This window comes from Mauremys reevesii, linkage group 1, assembly GCF_016161935.1.
Source record: "Mauremys reevesii isolate NIE-2019 linkage group 1, ASM1616193v1, whole genome shotgun sequence".
NCBI lineage: Eukaryota > Metazoa > Chordata > Testudines > Geoemydidae > Mauremys > Mauremys reevesii.
Window position 1 is genome coordinate 14309929 of NC_052623.1, and position 21667 is coordinate 14331595.

General features: G+C 50.8%; 1 protein-coding gene across 1 annotated transcript in view; it reads left to right on the forward strand.

Moving 5' to 3' along the window:
- The window catches only part of ATG16L2 (autophagy related 16 like 2), a 70465-nt gene that overhangs the window by 20508 nt on the left and 28290 nt on the right, over positions 1-21667 (forward strand). Inside the window, exons 2-7 of the mRNA XM_039532522.1 lie at positions 4673-4757; positions 6199-6319; positions 7123-7196; positions 7776-8018; positions 16951-17016; positions 19375-19470. Coding sequence (XP_039388456.1) covers positions 4673-4757; positions 6199-6319; positions 7123-7196; positions 7776-8018; positions 16951-17016; positions 19375-19470 — 685 coding nt within the window. The remainder of the gene's footprint in view (positions 1-4672; positions 4758-6198; positions 6320-7122; positions 7197-7775; positions 8019-16950; positions 17017-19374; positions 19471-21667) is intronic.

A 21667-nucleotide genomic window follows, 5' to 3' on the forward strand; every position in this document is an offset into this window, starting at 1 on the left:
CAACTCTTCAGAGAGGCTAAGGAATGAATCCTCCACCCCCCCGTGAGGCAGGCAACCTTGGCTCTGTTTTACAGAAGGGGGCCAGAGAGCTGAAGGCCCAGCTCCATAAAGTGACGTAAGAGCTCAGTGGTTTGTGAACTCAGCCAGGAGGTGGGAGACCCCCCCAGTTCAAGTCCTACCTCTGGCTGATGGTGAGAAGGGATACGAGCTGGATAATAGGCAGCAGGTCTAAAACAAACCAAAGGAAGTATTTCTTCCCACAACGCACAGTCAACCTGTGGAACTCCTTGCCAGAGGATGTTGTGAAGGCCAAGACCGTAACTGGGTTAAAAAAAGAACTAGATAAGTTCATGGAGGACAGGTCTATCAATGGCTATTAGCCAGAATGGGCAGGAATGGTGTCCCTGGCCTCTGTTTGCCAGAAGCTGGGAATGGGTGACGGGATGGATCACTTGATGATTCCCTGTTCTGTTCATTCCCTCTGGGGCACCTGGCATTGGCCACTGTCAGAAGACAGGATACTGGGCTAGATGGACCTTTGGTCTGACCCAGTAGGGTCGTTCTTATGGACCTACCACCCCTCAGGTGACTGCCCTCACCACTAGGCTGTAGAGTCATTCTCATTCCTTTCTGCCTGAATTAATGTTTAATCATTACAATGGAACAACTGTATACATCTCATAGCCCACTGGTGGGGCACTCACTGGAGAGGAGGTAGATCCCTGTTCGAATTCTTTCTCCCATGGGATCAGGTTTGCCATCCTTGCCAGTCCAGGGAACTGCTAGTCTGGCATTTCTGACAATGTGGCCTAGTGGATAGACACTGGGCTGGAACTCAGGAGACCTGGGTCTTTTCATGGCTCTTTTGCTGAGCGACCTTGGGGAAACTGAGGCAAGAGAGGGGAAGTGATTTCCCCATCTGTAAACTAACGGTAATAATACCTGTGTCCGTTGAGACCTACGGCGGAATGGAGCTAAGTCCTCTCCTTTGTGCGCATGCATGTGGAAAAATAGCTTGTAACATCGGACCCACCAAGTCTTACTCACCTGGCTTTAATTTTAAGGCAGCGTTTAAAGTACTGGACTCCTTGGTGTGTTTTGCTGTTTTGGTGACATGTTTAAAATCTCGCCCACCATTTCCTGCAATCTCCCTTGGTCGGATTGTCAGGGCTTCAGCCCCCGAGAGCTTGTTGGACAAACTGTTTTCTCAAAGCCCGGTGGATTTCATTCCTTTCCCTCTGATCAGATTCCCCAGCAAGAAACTTACAAAGAACAGGAGTCCTTGTGGCACCTTACAGACTAACAAATGTATTTGAGCATAAGCTTTCGTGGGCTACAGCCCACTTCATCGGACGCATAGAATGGAACGTATAGTGAGGCGATCTATATACATACAGAGAACATGAAAAGATGGGGGTTGTCCTACCCACTCTAAGAGGCTAATTAATTAAGATGAACTGTTAGCAGCAGGAGAAAAAAAACTTTTGTAGTGATAACCAAGATGGCCCATTTCAGACAGTTTGACAAGACGCTGGGAGGATACTTAACATGGGGAAATAGATTCAATGTGTGTAAAGGCTCCGCTGTTCCCAGTCTCTATTCAAGCCTAAATTGATGGTATCTAGTTTGCATATTAATTCAAGCTCAGCAGTTTCTCATTGGAGTCTGTTTTTGAAGCTTTTCTGTTGCAAAATTGCCACCTTCAAGTCTGTTACTAAGTGACCAGCGAGGCTGAAGTGTTCTCCTACTGGTATTTGAATGTTATGATTAAAAAACATTCAAAAGCTGGTTGTCCCACTTGACTCCAACGATAGGGAGCCCACCATAACCCTGCCCTCCTAATGCTCCGTATCCGGGAGCCCTGGGTACGCGGTGAGGCTTGGGCTGCGCTACAGAGTTAGGTGTGTGTAAGGCAGCTGATGTTGAATTAACGATGTCAGTGTGTATGCTGCAGCCTTGCTCCTGCCGATGTAAGTGCCCTACCACACCGACATCATAACTCCACCCCCCACCCCCCGAGGCGTGGGGCTTCTGTCGGTGTAGTTAGGGCCACGCAGGAGGTTGGCTAAAATGCTTGTCAGTTTCACAGCTGTGAATTGATAGGAAAGGCTGGTAGATTCCCTGCTGAGAACCCTGTGCCTGGCTGGCAGCTCTGGCTGCTGTCACCCCCGGGGTGGATGCGGGGGCTCCAGGTGGAGCCCGGCTACCTGCTGGGAACCAGGCTACTTCCCGGCTCCCAGTTCCCAGCCGGGCTGCTGCCTGGGCTCCCCGCTGTGAGCCCCGGCACTGAGCTGTCAGGGTGCTGCTGCTCTGCAGAGACAATAGCAGTGTGGCAGTTACAAGTATGTCAATTTCACTGCTGGCAGGCTCTGTGCTGTGAGATTCAGCTTGGGGCGGGAAGGGGGTCACAGCATGGGGCTGTCACTTGGGCGTGGATAGGGGGCTCCAGCCGTGAGCCCCGTATGACTGTCAGTGCCCCATGCTTGGCTGTCAGTGTGCCCCACAATGCCCGATGTGAGTAGGTACAAGCACTCCTGGTGAGGGGACACTCCGGCGGCAGGAGGAGGGTTGTATGGACACCAACAGCCGACTGAATTACCGTGGTGGCCGTAGGTCGACCTAAATTAAGTCCACCTCCTTGTGTAGTGTAGACAAGCCCTAAGACTTTGCCCTGTTTTTACAGCTGGTGACAAGGTGGACTTTGAAACTGCGCGGCAGGGTTAACGCTTGGTTAGTCACCAGGGAGCAGAACACCTGCCGTCCTGGCCAGCAGCCTGGGCTGCAACGTGGTTTTGTTTGTTTGTTTTTCCTGATGTATCCAAGTTAGACCAGTTATTTGTCTGACACCTGAACTATACCTGTGTAACCAGTTTGGCTGCTGCACCTTCCTCCCAACCGCGTGCAGGACGGTGCCGTGTGTGTGTCCTCCAGGCATGCTGTGTCCTGCTACGCTACCGGGGGTTTCCCAGCACACAGCGATAAACAGCACGGCCTGCTGGGACGCACCTCTGTTGAGTCACGGCTGTGTTGTGAAAAGAGCTGCTGTGTGATCACAACTAACACACAGCTTACAAACCGTGGCTGTACTTAGCGGTGACGGGCTGATCTCCGAGTGCGCCACAGACATTTAAACCTCACCCTGACCCTGTGAGGTGCCCTGCCATTAACCCTGTCTGCAAGTGGGGGAACCAAGGTTGTCATAGGTCTCACCCCCACTTGGAGCTGTTGGGTTCACAAGATGGGGACCTGCATGGATCCTTCTAAACTTAAATCCTAGTTTAGATCTGGTAAAAGCTGCCACCACCCAATAATGTACGTGTATTGGGACACAGTCCTTCCCCCAAAATCCTTGGAGATTCCAAGAGCCCCAAATCCATGAAGTTCTTACACCCAGGAGAAATAAACCATTCCCCCCTGCTTCCTCCCCGCTCTCTTTTCCTAGGAGAGATACCGGGATCCAACTACAGAGGGATGCCTTCCTTTTCCCTCCTCCCCTTTCCCTGAGAATTTACCCAAGGAAAGATCAACCAAGTCCTTAACAGAAAAGATTTATTAAAGAATAAAAAGAAAGTAACTGTCTCTGTATTACCAGGATGCAAAAATACAGGGTCTAAACTTATCCATCTTTGGAGAGAATCCCCCCTCCTTTCTTTCTCAGTAAAAGCAATAACAGTACAGAATTAAAGAAATTCTATAGCAAACACACAATTGCAAATGTAGAAATCAAATTATAAGACTAATCCGCCTTTCTAATTAATACTTACTATTGGATAGTAGGAACTACTCCAGGAGAACTTGGAGACATGTCTGGTCTCTCTTAGATCCAAAGAGAGCACACAGAGCAAAACAAGGAACACAGACAAAGGCTTCCCTCCACAGAGATTTGAAATTATTCTGTCCCTTGATTGGTCCTCTGGTCAGGTGTTTCTCAGGTTACTGAGCTTGTTAACCCATTCCAGGTAAAAGAGACCTTAACCCTGATCTGTTTATTTATGACAAAGATCTAGGTAGACTCAGGTTGAAATGCTCAGAAGTGGCCTCTGATTTTTGGGTTCCTCCATTTTTGGGGCACCCACCGTGGAACAGCTGGTCCCTGACTTCCAAATGTGCCGGGACGGCCTGTCACCCACTGATTTCCTCTGAAAACCTGAGTGTCCCAAGCTCTATGGGGCAGGAACTGTCTCTTTGTTTGTGCAGCCCAATGGATCCTGGTCTTGTAGGCTCGACACTAATACAACTAACAAATAACAATAAGTCGGGCACCCAACATTTAGTGTCCTGCAGAGATTCTTGAACAGAGCTGGGACCAGAACCCAGGAATCCTGACCCCCGGTCCCCTGCTTTGCCCAGGCATGGTGTGGACGCTTTTCTTTGGGAGGCATGACCCATAAGCAGGCCTAGTCACACTGCATTACAGCCGGGCGCTGGCCCCTTGAGGTTCACAATAATAGAACGTAGCGATGGAAGAAGACCCGTAGGCCTGGTCACCCCTTTTTTGCAGGTGGATAAATTGTACGTTAAGCTGGTGGCAGCAGGTTCCTTCTAGAACTGGCAGAGCTGGGGGTTCTACCGGGTCTGGTTTCAGAGAAGGGGTTCTGATTAATGGGGCCCCCCCTCGCCCGCACACGACACTCGTGGTCCCCATGCCCTGGTTCTCTTTGCTTCCTTGCAGATACCAAACTGTTGGAAAAGTCCAGCTTGCTGGTGCATTTCACAGAGAAGCTACAGGCGGAGTCCTTTGATCTCCAGCCCTCTAGGTAAGTAGAATGGCTCCGACTTCTTCCTCCTCAGGCGTGGAGAAGGCGTGACAGCTTCCCAGGGCCAGCAGCACCAGAGTGTATCCCCGCTGCCCCTACAGCGGCCGCACTGTTATCTTTGGAAGCGCATAGGCAAGCGTAGCTGACCCTTTCCCTGGTCCCTCGCAGCACCGAGTGCCTCGGACTAGCGGTGGCTATCCGTGCCCTGGGGAGAGGGGGGCTTTCACAATCAGGCCTTTCTTCCTTCCCAACAAAAATCCACTGAGTCAGCCAGACACCGGTTCCTGGCTCCGCAGCTGAGTAAGAGTGGGAAGTGTGTCAGGATGGACAGAGCCACGCTTTCTCCTCTGTCAGTGCTGAGCTGCTGCTGTTGTCTTTCAGAGGAGAGGTTAATAACTTAGTGATCTGGACCATCGAGCCCAAGTGACTTTTGTGCAAGAGCAAGGGGAGGTTAAGCCTGGGGGCCAGGCCAGATTGCATTGTGGGGAATTGTGTTCAGCCTTCCTAGATCCCCTCTGCAGCTTCAGTTTGATAGTGTTTTGCTGCTTCACGTCCTGCCCCAAACTGCTGTGTGTTTAACAGCGGCCGATGTTCCACCCCAGAATTAGCTGCACTGCAGGAGCTGAGCAAAGCAATCCTGCGTGCCGGGTGTCTTTTGCTCTCTCACCCCACCAAAATCTGCGAGCCAGATTCTGCCCCGCTTATCCCAGCTGACAGGGGGTCAGGGCACAGCATCTGGTCTGATCTGGCGATGGTAAGGCTGCACAGCTAACCTTTAACAGCGGTTGCGTTATGCAAAGATCAAGATAAAGATAACTCGACCGCATTGCATGGGTGTATTAGTGAGCAGCTTGCTGGATTTGCCTTGGTTACACGCACCGCAAAATCTGCGGCAGGTGCGACATAGCATGATTGACGTTGCAGCAGGAGCGCTTGGCTTTTGCACTCCCTGACTTTCAGACAGCAAAATGGGTATTTTTAACATTGCATTGTCTGCACTGAATGTGTCTGCATTGACTATCCTGGCTAAAGCAACGGCGAACAAGGCCCTCGGCATCACACCTCGTTGAGGGCAGCGGGGGTAGGAGAGAGCATCTTTGCTAGAGGCAGTTTGGCTTCGCAGAGCAGAAACACCTGTGTTTACATTATAATTTTCAGCTGCAAAAAAGCAGAAGCTGGGCTGTTTCCCAATGAAAGCGGCGGGTGTGCTGAAGCTCAGGCTCTGCTTTATTTTTTTTTCCAAAATGCACGAAGCAAAACAATTCATTGCAACTTTGCCCTCTCTTTCTTGCACGCTGCCCCGGTGGGATTGCCCCTCGGCCTCAAGAATTTGCCCCGTGCTCCTGGGGGAGGCAGATCTTCATGAACCTCTGCTGCAAACTCAGCAGCTGCATGCTCAGCCGTGACTTCGGTTTTGTTTTTTAACCTGCTCTCTCTGTAGGTCAGGGCGGGAAACTAACGGCTCCGCGCTGGAACCAGGCCTGGGCTCCCCGGAAGCGCTGCAGACCCTGAAGATAAAGTACCAGGGGCAAATCGCGGAGATGAAAGGTGTCAGTGGGGAGGTACGTAGAGGGGAGGGAAGGCACCGAATGTCAGCTCTTGCGGCCCGGGATTGTCATTTGCCCTGGGTTTGTACAACTCTTAGCAGGGGCTGGTGTCTCTATAGAGTTGCCAATGTCTTTCCAAAAACCTGGGACTGTTTTCTTAGCCCCTGCATGCGGGGGGACGTAGCTTGGGCCCACCGGTGCCAGGGGTGGGGTGCCCAGTCCCACATAGGGTTTGGGGGGGGTACGGACCATGTTGGAGTTGAGGAAACTTCCCCTCCCTGCAGTGGTCAGGCTGTCTTGGGAGTGAACAGGGAGGCAGGGTTGGGAGGGGGGTGGAAAGAGGCACCCGTGAGTACGGCCCCCTGCTGATTTCAGCCCTTTCAGCGGCCCCGTCTGCTTTCCCTGCGCAGGGCCTGCCGGGCAGGGCGAGTGGACGGGACGGTGTGTCCTGCAGCTGTGCTGAAGGGCCAGGGTCTGGAGGGGGCTGTGCCTAGCGGCGGGGTCAGGGTGTAGCCTCCGTGCTCGCAGGGTCTCTGCCAACGGCCCCAGCTGAGGAGTATGACTGCTGGCTGGTGGAGAGGGAGGTGGGCGGGGAGCCTGTTCCTGGCAGCCGAGATCATCTACACAGAGCCCTGTCCACGTTTTACAAACGTTCGAGCAGGGGGAGGTGAGGAATGCGCAAAAGGCGCCTCTTTAAATAAAGAGACGCCTTGTAATACGGGTCCAGTTATTACTCAGCCCCAGCTCTGCTCTCGTGTCCTCAGCGTGTTTCTCTTTGGAAGATCATCTGGCCTTTGAAATCTCTCTCTCGTTTGCAGTTGGCGTATCGAATTATTGAACTGAGCAAATTACTCAAGGCCAAAGAGTGTAAACTGCAGGAGCAGAAAACGAGGTAAGGATGCTCCCCAAACTCCTGGATGCACCTGATTTAACAAGGCTTCCTTCCAGTGCGTTTCTCCTTGGGGCTTATTTTATATGGACACTTGTTTATTTAACCAGCATGAGGGGGCAAGTCTGCTCTGCAAAACTGGCCCCTCCTTCCCCTGCAGACAACCTCCTGTGTTGGAATCACAATCTGAGCAGCCAACTTGAATGGCAGTAAATGTTTACTGCTCTTCACTCCTCCTAGCCCTGCAGAGATCACCCAGCGAGCTGGGGCGTGTGGCAGAGAAACCCGTACAGTGCATGCCTCGCTCTAGCCGGTTACCCGACTTTCAGCCTACGTTGTGTGTTTCCCCCTCTGCCTGATCCACAGAGGATATGAGTCTGCTACACTTCCCAGCTAAGCCTTTAGCTCAAGCTGGAGAGGCACATGCTCTCCACTCGGGAGGCCCCGGGTTCAGTCCCTGGTGGTGATCAAGATGGCAGTTGCTCCAGTCTAGGGGCTCACTTTCAGGAGTGCTGATAAAAGTTTGGGATGCGAGTTGGGGGGAGCCCATTCCCTAGAGTGCTGTCTCTTGGTTTGGCTCAGGCTGGCGTCCCTGAGCGGGCGGATCTCTGAGCTGGAGGCAGAGCATCAGCAGCTGAAGGGCCGGGCGGAGGATCTGGGCAGCGGGAACTGTGCCAGGAAGGCGGAATACGACGCGCTTCACGAGCGTTATCGGCTCCGGGAGGGGGAGCTGCGGCGAGCAGCCGAGAAGGAGCAGGAGCTGATTGAGAGCCTGGTGCGGAAGAAAGTGGAGGCTGCCGAGCACCAGAACAAGAAGAACGAGAGGTTGGTTAAGGGTCTGTCGCTGCCCAGCGTATGAGAGCGACTCGCCTGGGCTGGGGGGGCGCACAGGGCATGCAGACCCGGAGGGGGGTGCTGCTGCAGAGGCCCAGGACAGGTGGGAATTTTGCCCAGCCCTCCTCCACTGGAAGGATGGACCGTGCAGTGCAAGGGATTGGCGCAGAGGATGGGGGCAAAGCAGACAATCTGCAAGGCTCTGCTCATAGTCCCCATGGCTCTGCCTGCCCCCTGCAGCGATGGGTTGTGTCAGTGTCCTGGAGCGGGGAACGCACTGGCTGAGGCCAGTGGGAGCCCTTCGGTGGGATTTTGCAGCCGATCCAAAGGCTGGGGAATGAGGTTATCAGTGGGCCGTGGATATGCTGTGTGCTGGCTGTCTAGCGAGGGTGATGGGGCCAGACAAGCACCTTAGTATCTGAGTGACTCTCAGTCTTTAATGACCTTATCCTCCTAGCCCCCCTGTGATGCAGGGCTGGGCTCTTATGCCTGCTATACGGATGGGGAAACTGAGGCAGAGAGCAGTTAAGGGACTGACCCAAGGTCACATGGGCAGTCTGTGGCAGAGGAAGGCCTTGAACCAAAGGTTCGCATATCTCAGGCCAGTGTCCTAACCACTGGGCCATCCTGCTTCTTGACTCTGGCTCCTTCTGCTGTTCCGTTGCCCCCTGTTTGAGCTTACTTCCGGCCGGCCGCCAGCTGTGTTGCTTCCCTGTGAGGAAGACAGAAGCCCTAATAAACTCTCCAGCCACGGGCGGTCTCTAGCTCGCATGGCAGAGCGCTGCAAGGCACAGTCAACCTGCGCATCTCGGTGCCAGGGGATGGGGTCAAGGCCAAAACTAGAACTGGGTTTGAAAAGAAACGGGATGCGTTCATGGAGGGTAGGCCCACCAATGGCTCTTAGTCGGGCTGTCGATTAACTAAAAAAAATTAATCATGATTAAAAAAATTAATTGCGAGTAATCACAGTTTTAATCCCACTAGATAATAGAATACTAATTGAAATGTATTCAATATTTTGGATTTTTTCTGCATTTTCATATATATTGTATTCTGTGTTGTAACTGAAATCAAAGTGTATATTATTTTTTATTATATTTGCACTGTAAAACGATAAACAAAAGAGACAGTATTTTTCTATTCACTTCATACAAGTACTGTGGTGCAATCTCTTTGTTGGGAAAGTGCAACTTACAAATGTAGTTTTTTTTGTTACATGACTGCACTCAAAAACAAAACAATGTGAAACTTCAGAGCCTGCAAGTCCACTCAGTCCTACTTCTCGTTCAGCCAATTGCTCAGACAAACAAGGTTGTTTACATTTGCAGGAGATGATGCTGCCCGCTTCTTCTTTACTATGTCACCTGAAAGAGAGAACAGGCATTTGCATGGCACTTTTGTAGCCGGCATTGCAAGGTATTAATGTGCCAGATATGCTAAATATTCATATTCCCCTTCATGCTTTGGCCACTATTCCAGAGGATGCTTCTGTGACGTTATTGATATAAATTGGGACCATATAGAACATGGGTTGCAACCAAGGTCCTGCAGTGGCATCAAATCTTAGATAAAGGGGGTCATCTAAGGTGTCGAAGACCAGATTATGGGTTGCTGATTATAATTATGCTGTCTATATGTCTGTATCATTTGTAGTTAAAGTTATAAGTATTGGCTCTGTAATGTCTATAGTTTGTATTCTGCTCTGCCTCTGGGAAGTGTCCCAGACAAGCTGATGTTAGCCCGGCATAGCTGGCTTGATGGCCCATTAAAGAGCCATCAGCTACACAATTGACCCATGGAGAGAAGGCAGACACGCCTTGTGACTCAGCGAAGTATGCAGGGACTGGCCCATGTGACTCCAGACTCCATATTTTTGCTGTAAATTTCCACAGTGAAGACAAAGAGATTCTTACACCTGGAAAAGTCTATATAAGCCTAATGCCTCATCTCCATCTTGTCTTCAATCCTGCTTCTGACCTCTGGAGGGACTTTGCTACAAACTGAAGCTCTACACCAGGGACTGAGGACCCATCGCAGCGGGGGATGCATTCCAGAGACTTAATCTAAACCTGCAGTTTACTCCAGCACTGCTGCAAGCCTGAACTAAGAACTTTGCCATTACTGTATGTAATTGATTGCATTTAACCAATTCTACCTCTCTTCTCTACCTTTTTCCCTTTGTAAATAAACCTTTAGATTTTAGATTCTAAAGGATTGGCAACAGCGTGATTTGTGGGTAAGATTTGATGTGTATATTGACCTGGATCTGGGGCTTGGTCCTTTGGGATCGAGGGAACCTTTTTCTTTTATTGGGGTGTTGGTTTTCATAACCATTTATCCCCAGGACGAGTGCACTGGTGGTGATACTGGGAGACTGGAGTGTCTAAGGAAATTGCTTGTGTGACTTGTGGTTAGCCAGTGGGGTGAGACCAAAGTCCCTTTTGTCTGGCTGGTTTGGTTTGCCTTAGAGGTGGAAAAACCCCAGCCTAGGGCTGTGACTGCCGTTTGAGCAATTGGTCCTGATTTGGCACTCTCAGTTGGGTCCCGCCAGAACCGCCTCGTCACAGTGGCGTAGTCGGCAGGATCCACAGAACCAGGTCAATTAAGCTTTGGGTCAGAACCCCACGCTATCCAAATTTTAACTTTGGGATTGAGAGTTTGGTTGGTTAAAGGTCAGTGACCATGAGACAGAGAGCATCAGGAAAAGCAAGGAAACTGCAAGCCTTGAGAGACAGCCTGCAGTTTGATTATGAGCAAGAACTGGCAGAAATTCGAATGGAAGAGAAGCAAGTCTTGGCCCAGCTGGAGAAAGAGGCGGCCGAGAGAAAGAGAGAGGCGGCTGAGAGAGAAAAAGAGGCTGCTAAGAGAAAGAAAGAGCTGCTGGCTGCTGAGGAGGAGACTCGCAAGGTGCAGCAGGAGACTCACAAGATGCAACAAGAAACTGCTAGACTCCAGCTCCAAGTCAAAAAAGCAAGGGAAGAACGGCAGAGACTGTATCCTCTGGAAAATCCAGTTTGTAACAATGTTGGTATGTTGTATAACTCTGAGCAGTTGTCTGGGGGTAACCAAATGTACCCCAACAATGCCACCTTTTATGTCAATGCTGTTACTGTGTGTTCAGTAGGGGGTGGCCCCATAAATTGTGGCAGTGCTATGTATGAGAGTGTAAAAGTCAATGGTAAAAGCTGTTTAGGGCAAACTATGGCTTCTAACATCACTCTTGTTAGAGCAGATCTGGTCAAAGAAGAAGATTATTTACCAAATCAGAGTGTGAATGTTGTGATCCTCTGTGAGTTTACTGTCCGTGTGCCTTTAGCCAGAATCCACCTTGAGTGGAATGGGGCTCAGCATGAAGTGATAGCTGGCGTCAGGAGGTTATTGCCTGAAGATCTTTTAATTGGGGAAAATGTTGAAGCTTTGTTCAATCCAGGTAGCCAGTCACAGGAGAGGAATAATCTTAAACCTGTGTCTATTGTGAGCAAGGATTTGCCTGAGGTGGGTTGCTCCAAAGGTTTGTCTGTGCAAAAAAGCAGCTTGTCTGGGAATGAAGTTTCTGAATGTCTGTTTGATGTCTCAGAAGTTAATCTGGAGTTAGATCAAGAGCAGAAAGATCTCATTGGGGAGGAAAATGTTTCTCAGGAGCAGATTAAAGTAGATGGTCAGGTTAAAGCCCTAACTAAGGAAGGAGAGGGTAAATTTGTAATGGGTAATGAATTATTGGCTAGTGCAGCTTGTAGAAGTAAACCTGAAATGGGTAACTGTGATTTGCTGTGATTAGCTCAGTGTAGTGAAAAGAGCAGCAGCTTATCTGTTGGGAGAGGCAATGTGCCTGGTAGGGAAAGTTTGGAGGAGCCTAGGCAGCCTTGTGAGCTGATGGCTTTGTCTAATCAGCAGGTTGGGAAGGGAGGGATAGTGGAAGATGAGAGTCCATATCCCTTACCTGTTTCCTGTGTGGAGAAATGTGACAGTGAAGGGAATGTGCCTGTCTCTGTCAGGGGTATTGACTTGCCTATGAAGGGAGCTACCTCGGTCTCCAAGCAGTTGTCTGTGAACAGCCCTGTGTGCTGGGACAAGGGAAATGAGATCCCAAGCTGTGTGTCTGGTGAAGGAGAATGTGTCTCCAGCTCTTCTGTGTCAGTGGAGCAGACAGAAGGGGCCTGTCAGCCTGTGATGGTGGAGGGTGATTCAGTTGTCTCGAAGTTGGTTGTAAATACAGCTAAAGCCCAGGAAGGGAATAGTCCTGAGTTTGTGTCTGCTGGGGAGAATGGCACTGTGACTAGGTTGCATCCAGTTAGTGTCATAGCAAGGTCCCAAAGACCAGACAGTTCTGGTGCTTGTAGTTTGCCAGTTGCTAATGTGTGGTTGGAAAAGGGTGCAGCAACTCTGTCTGATCAGGGTGATACCCTAGCCAGGGCACAAGGAGGGCATGAAGGTGATTTAAGTGTGTTACTTACTGACAGTTTGACAACTTGTAGCAAGAAGGAAAAGATTCCTGAACTTGTTCATGGCCAAGGGAAGGAGACTGCTTCGGACCTGTTATCTAGAAAGTCTGTAGGTGTGCCTAAAAGGGGATTGTGTAGAAATCCGCCTGTGGGGCCTGAAGTGAGTCTAAGTGTAGGTGAGACCCAGAAAGCGGCTGTGGTTGCTCAGGGAAGTGTTCCTGTAGAGCAAGCCCTAGGTGGAGAGGGGAAGGGCAGAATTTCTGTGAGGGGTGAATTGCTGCTTAGAGAAGCTCCTAGGGAAAGGAATCCTCATGGTAGCCTGTGCAAGCAGTTTACTGCAACTGAAGGGTGTAAAAGTGATTTAATCAGGGAAGTTTCAGTTCCTAACAGCCAGAAATTTTCTGTTGTGAATGGATCCACTGACTTTCCTTTTGAGAGATCCAGTGTGGGCAGCTTTGAAAAGGTCTCAGGTGGAGTAGAAGCTGTTAAGGAAGTTGAGCAGCCCTATAACCACCTGGCTGTGTGTAGCCAGCTTGTTGGGGGGGAGACAATGCTGTTGGGACAGGAATGTCTCCATGCTGAATCTGTAAGTGAGCAGTCTGTGCTTCAGGATCTGAGGACAGATTCAGTTACTGGTTTTTCAAAGCAGAACAGTTGTATGGCTAAATGCTTGAGGAGGCAGGGGAGAGCAAGCCAGCTCTCACCCTCAGACTCCTTGGATTTGTGTGGTATCTCTGTGAGACAAAGTCCAGCCGTGGAATCCATAGCAGCTAAGAAGTTAAAAGCTAGTGTCTGTGTTGATGCGAATTACTTGGCTGGCAGGGTGAAGAAAGACTTGCTAATAGCTGTTAGCACAGAGGGCCCACCCCATCAGCCGGTGATCTCTGTTAAGCAAGAGAAATCAGGGTTTAATCCTGAAGAACAAGAAGGAAAGAGAAGACTGAATTTTGCAAAGGGAACCCACAGGTTAACCCTAAAAGGCCCAAACTCCAATGGTATTGAGCCAAGGGTGTGGCATGACAAACATGTTTGTAGATGGACGCTTGCAATCAATTTGTTGTTATTGCTAATGCTAATTTTTGTAACTAATGTGTTGCTATGGCCAAGAACTGTAACAATGTACAATGTGCCTAATCTTTTGGAAAATCCCTTGAACATGTTGAAAGGAATACATGAAAACACACTTTATGTTAAAGGGCCTTGCTATACTGATGTTTCACAGTTAATGCATGTAAACAGTGTTGGAACTTTTCACAGGGGAAAATACATTCCAGACCTGATGTGCTGTATGAGAGGGGAAACTGAGGCACACTACCATATTGCTTTCATGGCTAAATGCCAAGATTCCTGTTCTATGAACAACATCAATATCTACATTGGTGTAATGTTAATTGGGTTCCAAACATTGGCCAAAGCTGGTATGGATAAAGTAGCTGTTTTCTTTAGCTCTTGGCAAGATCACATGAAACATACAGGAACCATGCTGCAAAAGCTAACCAAGTTATACCTTGAGTTTGTAAGGAGAGTCATTCATGTTATTGAACATGACTTTGATAAACCATTTCGGTTATACACTGGTACGGCCTCTAGCCCAACACTAGCTGTAGTGAGACAGACCCAAGGAAAGGGGGCTCTTGGGATGCAGTCAGTGATGTTTTGTCATCCCTTCCTGCATCAATTTTGCGTTGGGGGTGTGACGTTATTGATATAAATTGGGACCATATAGAACATGGGTTGCAACCAAGGTCCTGCAGTGGCACCAAATCTTAGATAAAGGGGGTCATCTAAGGTGTCGAAGACCAGATTATGGGTTGCTGATTATAATTATGCTGTCTATATGTCTGTATCATTTGTAGTTAAAGTTATAAGTATTGGCTCTGTAATGTCTATAGTTTGTATTCTGCTCTGCCTCTGGGAAGTGTCCCAGACAAGCTGATGTTAGCCCGGCATAGCTGGCTTGATGGCCCATTAAAGAGCCATCAGCTACACAATTGACCCATGGAGAGAAGGCAGACACGCCTTGTGACTCAGCGAAGTATGCAGGGACTGGCCCATGTGACTCCAGACTCCATATTTTTGCTGTAAATTTCCACAGTGAAGACAAAGAGATTCTTACACCTGGAAAAGTCTATATAAGCCTGATGCTTCATCTCCATCTTGTCTTCAATCCTGCTTCTGACCTCTGGAGGGACTTTGCTACAAACTGAAGCTCTACACCAGGGACTGAGGACCCATCCCAGCGGGGGATGCATTCCAGAGACTTAATCTAAACCTGCAGTTTACTCCAGCACTGCTGCAAGCCTGAACTAAGAACTTTGCCATTACTGTATGTAATTGATTCCATTTAACCAATTCTACCTCTCATCTCTACCTTTTTCCCTTTGTAAATAAACCTTTAGATTTTAGATTCTAAAGGATTGGCAACAGCGTGATTTGTGGGTAAGATTTGATGTGTATATTGACCTGGATCTGGGGCTTGGTCCTTTGGGATCGAGGGAACCTTTTTCTTTTATTGGGGTGTTGGTTTTCATGACCATTTATCCCCAGGACGAGTGCACTGGTGGTGATACTGGGAGACTGGAGTGTCTAAGGAAATTGCTTGTGTGACTTGTGGTTAGCCAGTGGGGTGAGACCAAAGTCCCTTTTGTCTGGCTGGTTTGGTTTGCCTTAGAGGTGGAAAAACCCCAGCCTGGGGCTGTAACTGCCCTGTTTGAGCAATTGGTCCTGATTTGGCACTCTCAGTTGGGTCCCGCCAGAATCGCTCCGTCACAGCTTCCATGCCAATGATGCTTGTTTAAAAAAAAAAGAGTTAATTAAATCTGTGACTGAACTCTTTGGGGGAGAATCGCATGTCTCCTGCTCTGTTTTATCTACATTCTGCCATATAACCTCTACCTCGATATAACGCTGTCCTAGAGAGCCAAAAAATCTTACCGTGTTATAGGTAAAACCGTATTATATTAAACTTGCTTTGATCCACCGAAGTGCGCAGCCCCGCCCCCTGGAGCACTGCTTTACTGCGTTATATCCAAATTCATGTTATATTGGGTGGCGTTATATCAAGGTAGCGGTGTATTTCACGTTATAGCAGTCTTGGATGATGACCCAGCATATGTTGTTCGTTTTAAGAACACTTTCACTGCAGATTTGACAAAACGCAAAGAAGGTACCAATGTGAGATTTCTAAAGATAGCTACAGCACTCGACCCAAGGTTTAAGAATCTGAAGTGCCTTCCAAAATCTGAGAGGGACGAGGTGTGGCGCATGCTTTCAGAAGTCTTAAAAGACTCTGATGCAGAAACTACAGAACCCAAACCACTAAAAAAGAAAATCAGCCTTCTGCTGGTGGTATCTGACTCAGATGATGAAAATGAACATGCATCGGTCTGCTCTGCTTTGGATCATTATCGAGCAGAACCTGTCATCAGCATGGACACATGTCCTCTGGAATGGTGGTCAAAGCATCAAGGGACATATGAATCTTTAGCGCATCTGGCACATAAATATCTTGCGACATTGGCTACAACAGTGCCCTGTGAATGCCTATTCTCACTTTCAGATGACATTGTAAACAAGAAGTGGGCAGCATTATCTCCTGCAAATGTAAACAAACTTGTTTGTCTGAGCAATTGGCTGAACAAGAAGTAGGACTGAGTGGACTTGCAGACTCTAAAATTTTACATTGTTTTATTTTTTAATGTAGCTGTTTTTTTGTACATAATTCTACATTTGTAGGTTCAACTTTCAGGGTAAAGAGATTGCACTACAGTATTTGTATGAAGTGAATTGAAACATACTATTTTTTTTTTGTTTTTTTACAGTGCAAATATTTGTAATAAAAAGCAAATATAAAGTGAGCACTGTACACTTTGTATTCTGTGTTGTAATTCAAATCAATATATTTGAGAATATAGAAAACATCCAAAACTATTTAAATCAATGGTATTTTATTATTGTTTAACACTGTGATTAATCACGTGATTATTTTTTTTAATTGCACGACAGCCCTAGCTATTAGCCAAGATGGTCAGGATGCAACCCCACAGCCTGCGTGTCCCGAGCCTCTGACTGCCAGAAGCTGGGAATGGGTGACAGGGGATGGATCACTTGATGATTCCCTGTTCTGTTCATTCCCTCTGGGGCACCTTGCACTGGCCCCTGTTGGAAGACAGGACTCTGGGCTAGATGGACCATTGGTCTGACCCAGTCTGGCCGTTCTTAGTTTTGGAGCTGCCCGCTGTAGACTGGATGCAGATGTCCTTCCCCCTGTGTCCTCCAGCCTTGCTCCCGGTAAGGGCTAAGATTGCCTGGCTCTGCTCCCACCTTTGCTAGGCTTGATGCAATTGCCTGAGGGCTAGGCCCAGGAGGGGGAGTTTTTGAACTCTCTCTCTGGACGCAGCCTGGCAAAGGGGATATACAGCTGGGAAGGAGCCACGCCGGTATATCCCAACCCCCTCAGCTCGTCCCGTCTGTCCTTGTAGGGTGAAGCAAGACCGGCTGTTAAGGGAGCTGAGGAATGTGATGAAGAGAACTGTCAGTATTGATGTGTAAGTAGCTGGGACTCCGGGCGCTGACGAGGCGGTGAGACAGACCTGGGGTTCTCAGGAGAGCTGGTGATGCATGGTCATGCAGCCCTGCCGAGAGGTGGGGCATTCTGGGAAAAGGGAACATGGTATGTCCCAAGAGAAGTCGTTTAAGCCCCATCCCCGGGCGTGGTTAGCAGCCAGCGCCCATCCCTGCCTCCGGCTGGAGTGCACCTGCTCCTTAGCTGCTTGCAGCTGGTTCTCCTGAGCTCGTCCCCAGACCCCATGTCCCAGGACGCTGCGTAGGAACCGAGGAGGCTCCTGGGTTCCATCTGAGCAGGCGGAGAAAAGCTCCTTAGCACGGAGCAGGCAAGGCCCTGCTGGCGGCATGTGAGCCGTGACGCCATGGTCAGTCCTAGTGCCGATCGGCCTGGCTTGACTCTCCAGCCTCTCCCCTTGGAGACACAGCACGACGGCAGTGTAGATACTCCCTGTAGCGACCCGAGGAGTTCCCATCGGCGTAGGGAACCTGCCTCCCCGAGGGGCAGCAGCGAGGCTCAGGGAAGAAATTTCCCCTTTGCCTCGCACTGCCCGCGCCGGAGGCTGGGTCGGCCCAGCTCCGTGGTGGACTTTTCACACCCTGTGCGGTGTTTCTGTGCCGGTGTAGTGGGAGACCAGCCCTTGGCAGCGTCAGCGGCCTTCCGGAGCTTAGAGACAAGCTGGCCGGCTGCTCTTCCACGTGGGTATCCACGGCTCAACCGAAACAGGTTAAAAATGAGCGTGTGTCCCGCCGCGAAGCTCTTCTCTGGCCGTGGACGTGATCTGACTTTGGGAACTCTGCCAATGAAGCCTGAAGCTCATGACCCCCAGCCCAGCAAGGCTGTGATTGGCCATTACTGGGCATTCCTTCGTTTGGCCGCACCTCTCAGCTCAGTGGCACGTGTGATAATTGGTCTCCGGATGGTCGTGTTGTTAAAACCCAGGTCTCCTGGCAGGATGATAGAAATCAGAAGTGGAAAAACCCTTCTAGTCCCTATGCCCTGGCCAGCATTTTTACCAGTAGAGAGTTGTGATGGTTCTTGGGTACCCAGGACGGAGAAGTAGAGAAAAGGAGTAACAAGGTGACTCTCAAACGCTCTCCTCAGGGCTAGGCCAGCCCTGCTGCGGCGTGCAGGCTAAGAATAGATGAGTCCCCTTGAAGCATTCCCCTGCAACGGCCAGCCCCTAGCATGGGCTATTCCCGAAATCCCAGCTCCTCTGCCCCCAAAGGTGCAGCGTCCCCCCCGGTTGACTAGTTTTACCTTCAATCACTGCTCCTGTATAACACACAGCCCTTGTCATGAAACCCAGGCTGGGTCGTTTAAGAAAGGATCACGATTCAGCTAGGAACAAGAGAGAGGGGGATGGAAGCAAACGGTTACAATACAAAACAAAATCACAGAGCACGAGCTGGTCCCGACGCTCATTAATAGTTCCCGTTCGTATCTGATCAAGTTGCTTTCCCCCTAAGTTCAGCCTGTTGCGGAGCTGGCTGGTTGCACGGGAACCAGGGTCCGAGCTTTCGGCGAACACCCCGCTCCACAAGACAGCTCCTTGGGAAACGGGTGCAGAGGGCCTCTCCCCGCGCTGTGTTATACAGAATCAGTCCCTTGTCTTTATTCACGGGCAGGGTGATCACGGTCCTTTTTACCGCCAGGCGGGTTTGATTGTTTGCGGTTGTCGCTGATGGTTTTCCGGTGACTGTTCTGGAATGGGGCACTGGTAGACGACTGAGCCTCGCGTGACGTCACCCGCTGGCTAGGGGACGGGGGGCCATTGCCAAGTAATGTTACTGCCTGGTGACTCCTTTTCACCTTGAGCCCATAAGGGCATTAAACGTCAATACAGTTCCAATATCCCTTAAATATCACCCGTACACGCATCACCGATCATGCATATGGGTAAGTCACAAGCTTTTGATAGAGACCTTACACGTTACCCTTTACGGGTAAATACCCTGCAAGCAGTGTGTTTGGTGTAGTGAGTTTGCCAGGTCTGAGACAGTTTTTTTGCCAAGGGGCCTTTGTGTCACAATGGTAAACAGCACTTTACCCAATACAGCTGTGCTTTCCCGGTAGTCTGTACGCTAGGAGTGCTTGGCCGGTACAGCACCCTGTATTCCGATGCCAGTGGTGCCAGCCATGGCCTGGGTGTGGGCACAGTTCTGTTGGTATAAAGGTTACGCCCCATTGTCCCGGGCTAACTGCCTTTGTGCCCCGTCAGCGGCAGCAGGCTCTAAACGGAGCTAGCTGAAGGGGTACAAACCCTGCCTGCAGCCGAGCCGTCGGGGAGGCTTTCCTCACCCAGCCCCCAGGCGAACGTGCTGCTTCGTTCTCCCCGCAGGGAATCGGACGAGCCGAAGCCGGCAGAGGTGAAAGGGCCCGTCCGAGAGCTGGTGGAACTGGAGGGCTGCGAGAAGCTGTGGAAAAGGCCCTTCAGGTAGGAGGCAGCCGTGTGGTCGTGGCAGAGAGAGAGAACGCGTGCGCCCACAGAGACGCGCACAGGGAGTTCGCGCTGACTGGCCCGAAGTGGGCGCTATACAAGCTCTAGGCTAGTAGGAAATAAAGAGAATTGATTTCCTTACTAGTGCCCGGGCTCTGGGCATTTAACAATCCAGCGGGATCTAAGGGAGGTCCCTGGCCTGGTTTGTAAGGCCCCGAAGTGTCTGTATAGCAGCCAGCGTGAGAATGTCTGGGGGGACCAGGGGAAGGGCAGTTCTCACTGTGCGGTGTTTGTCAGAGAGGAGACCCACCCTTCCCACCCCTCCTCAGCCTGCAGCAAAGGGACTAACCCGGGCGGGACGACCCCCGCTCAGTTCTGGAGACGAAGGCAGAGAAAAGTCTGTGATCGCTTGCCAAGGAAATGATCCCGGGGCTCGCGTAGTCCTGCCCTGCGCGTGTCTGCGGTTCTCATGTGCAGATTCAGCGGACGCCGGGCCCCGGGGCTCCTACCAGGCGGCGATGCGGCCGTGAGCTAGACTCCCTCACCATTCCTGTTTGGTTGCTCTCCGGTTCCCCCGTTCTTTATTTTTAAGCGCTAGAGCTGGGCGAACCGCCCGGATCAAACAAGAGCCGGCCTGAACCTCCGCCCTCCCCAAGCCCCCGTCAAACCCGAGCCATGGTGGAGGATCCCAAAGGGTTAATTGACTCTTTTTCTTCTGAAATTTGGCTGCTGTTTTTCAGGCAGCTCCTCTGATTGCGCAGTGGCCAGTGGTCAGCACAAGAAGCCCATTCTATCCATTGCCTCAGCACCTTGCAGGCTCACGGCCTTTGCGAGGGAGGTTGGTTAGATCATGGGGCTGGGACCCAGGAGTTCTAGTCCTGGCTCTGGCACTGAGTTGCTCTGTGACCTTAGGCAAGTCCCTTTGCCTCACGCTGCCTCAGTTTCCCCTTCTGTACAACAGGGGGACAGTGATGCTGATAGAAAGCCCTAGCCTTGCCAGGGAACAAGGAGTGTGGGTAACCTCGTGGGAGAGTCTGTTCTCCAGAGATTTCCAGCCTGAGACGTTCGGCTCCGGTTGGGCGCGGAAAAGCATCCAACCAGCCTGGATTCTGCCTTTAGACCGCTAGAGGTTCACCCATCGCTAGTGCAAAAACCAGGCCCTTCCAGCTCGCTGCCCCATCAGTAACACTCCCTCCCTCTCCGGCACCTCGGTCATCTCCCGTGGGATGTTGGGCTAGATTTGAGGAAGAGACACGCTGAGCTGTGTGGAAAACACAGGAGTGTTCCCCCGGTCTGGGGAGGAGCCCAGCAGTGCCATGTGCTGGGCTGTGAAATCATTCCCACGCTGAGAGGTCACCGAGCCATAGAGATTACAGATGGAAAATGCTTCCTGGGTCCCTTCTAACCCTGGACTAGATGGTCTCCTGAGGTCCCTTCCAACCCTGATATTCTATGATCTAATCCAGCTGCGTCAGCTAAGATTGGATCACCCACTGTGGTGTATTTTCTACCTAGACATTTAAACCCAGGCTCTGCCCCAGTGCAGGGGAAAGACCAGCCTTGATTCCTCCCATGGGATGAGGGACAGTGGCCAAGCGGGCCAGTCCCATCTCTGGTTCCTATGGGTCGCCCTTGGGTGCCTGCGGTCCCTGTTAGCATCCGTAGGCTGGATGGCCAAGACAGGGCGAGTAAGGGAAGGCAGAGCAGAGTGGATGGAAGCGCTCGCGCTAGGATGCTTCACTCTGTGTTATCCCAAAGGAGAAACGCAAGGCACAGGCACCGTAGGGCTGGCCCGACTGGCTCAGCCCCGGGGTCCATCCAGCCCCGTCTGGCTCTGCCCGTGGCCAGCGCCAGCTTGTTCAGGGGAAGCTGAGAGACCCCCGCCAGCAGCAGATGGGGGATAAACGGTCCCTACCCTGATCCCTAACAGCGGTTGGCTTAAGCCCCGACTCAAACGATGGCGATTCTTTAGCCCCCGAGCCCTGCAGATTCGTGGCACCATCCGGGCTGGTCTTCACTGCAGGAGCAAAACTCAGGTACCCAGCTCCCTCCCTCGCTTCGCGATCGCTGGACTGGGTCCCCCAGCCGTAGACCCCCAGGGGCGCGCTGCCAATGCCACGCTGCGGCCCCCATTTCTCCCCCCTGCCCCGGTTCCTGGCCCACGGGAGGGACAGTGACCAGAATACAGGACAGG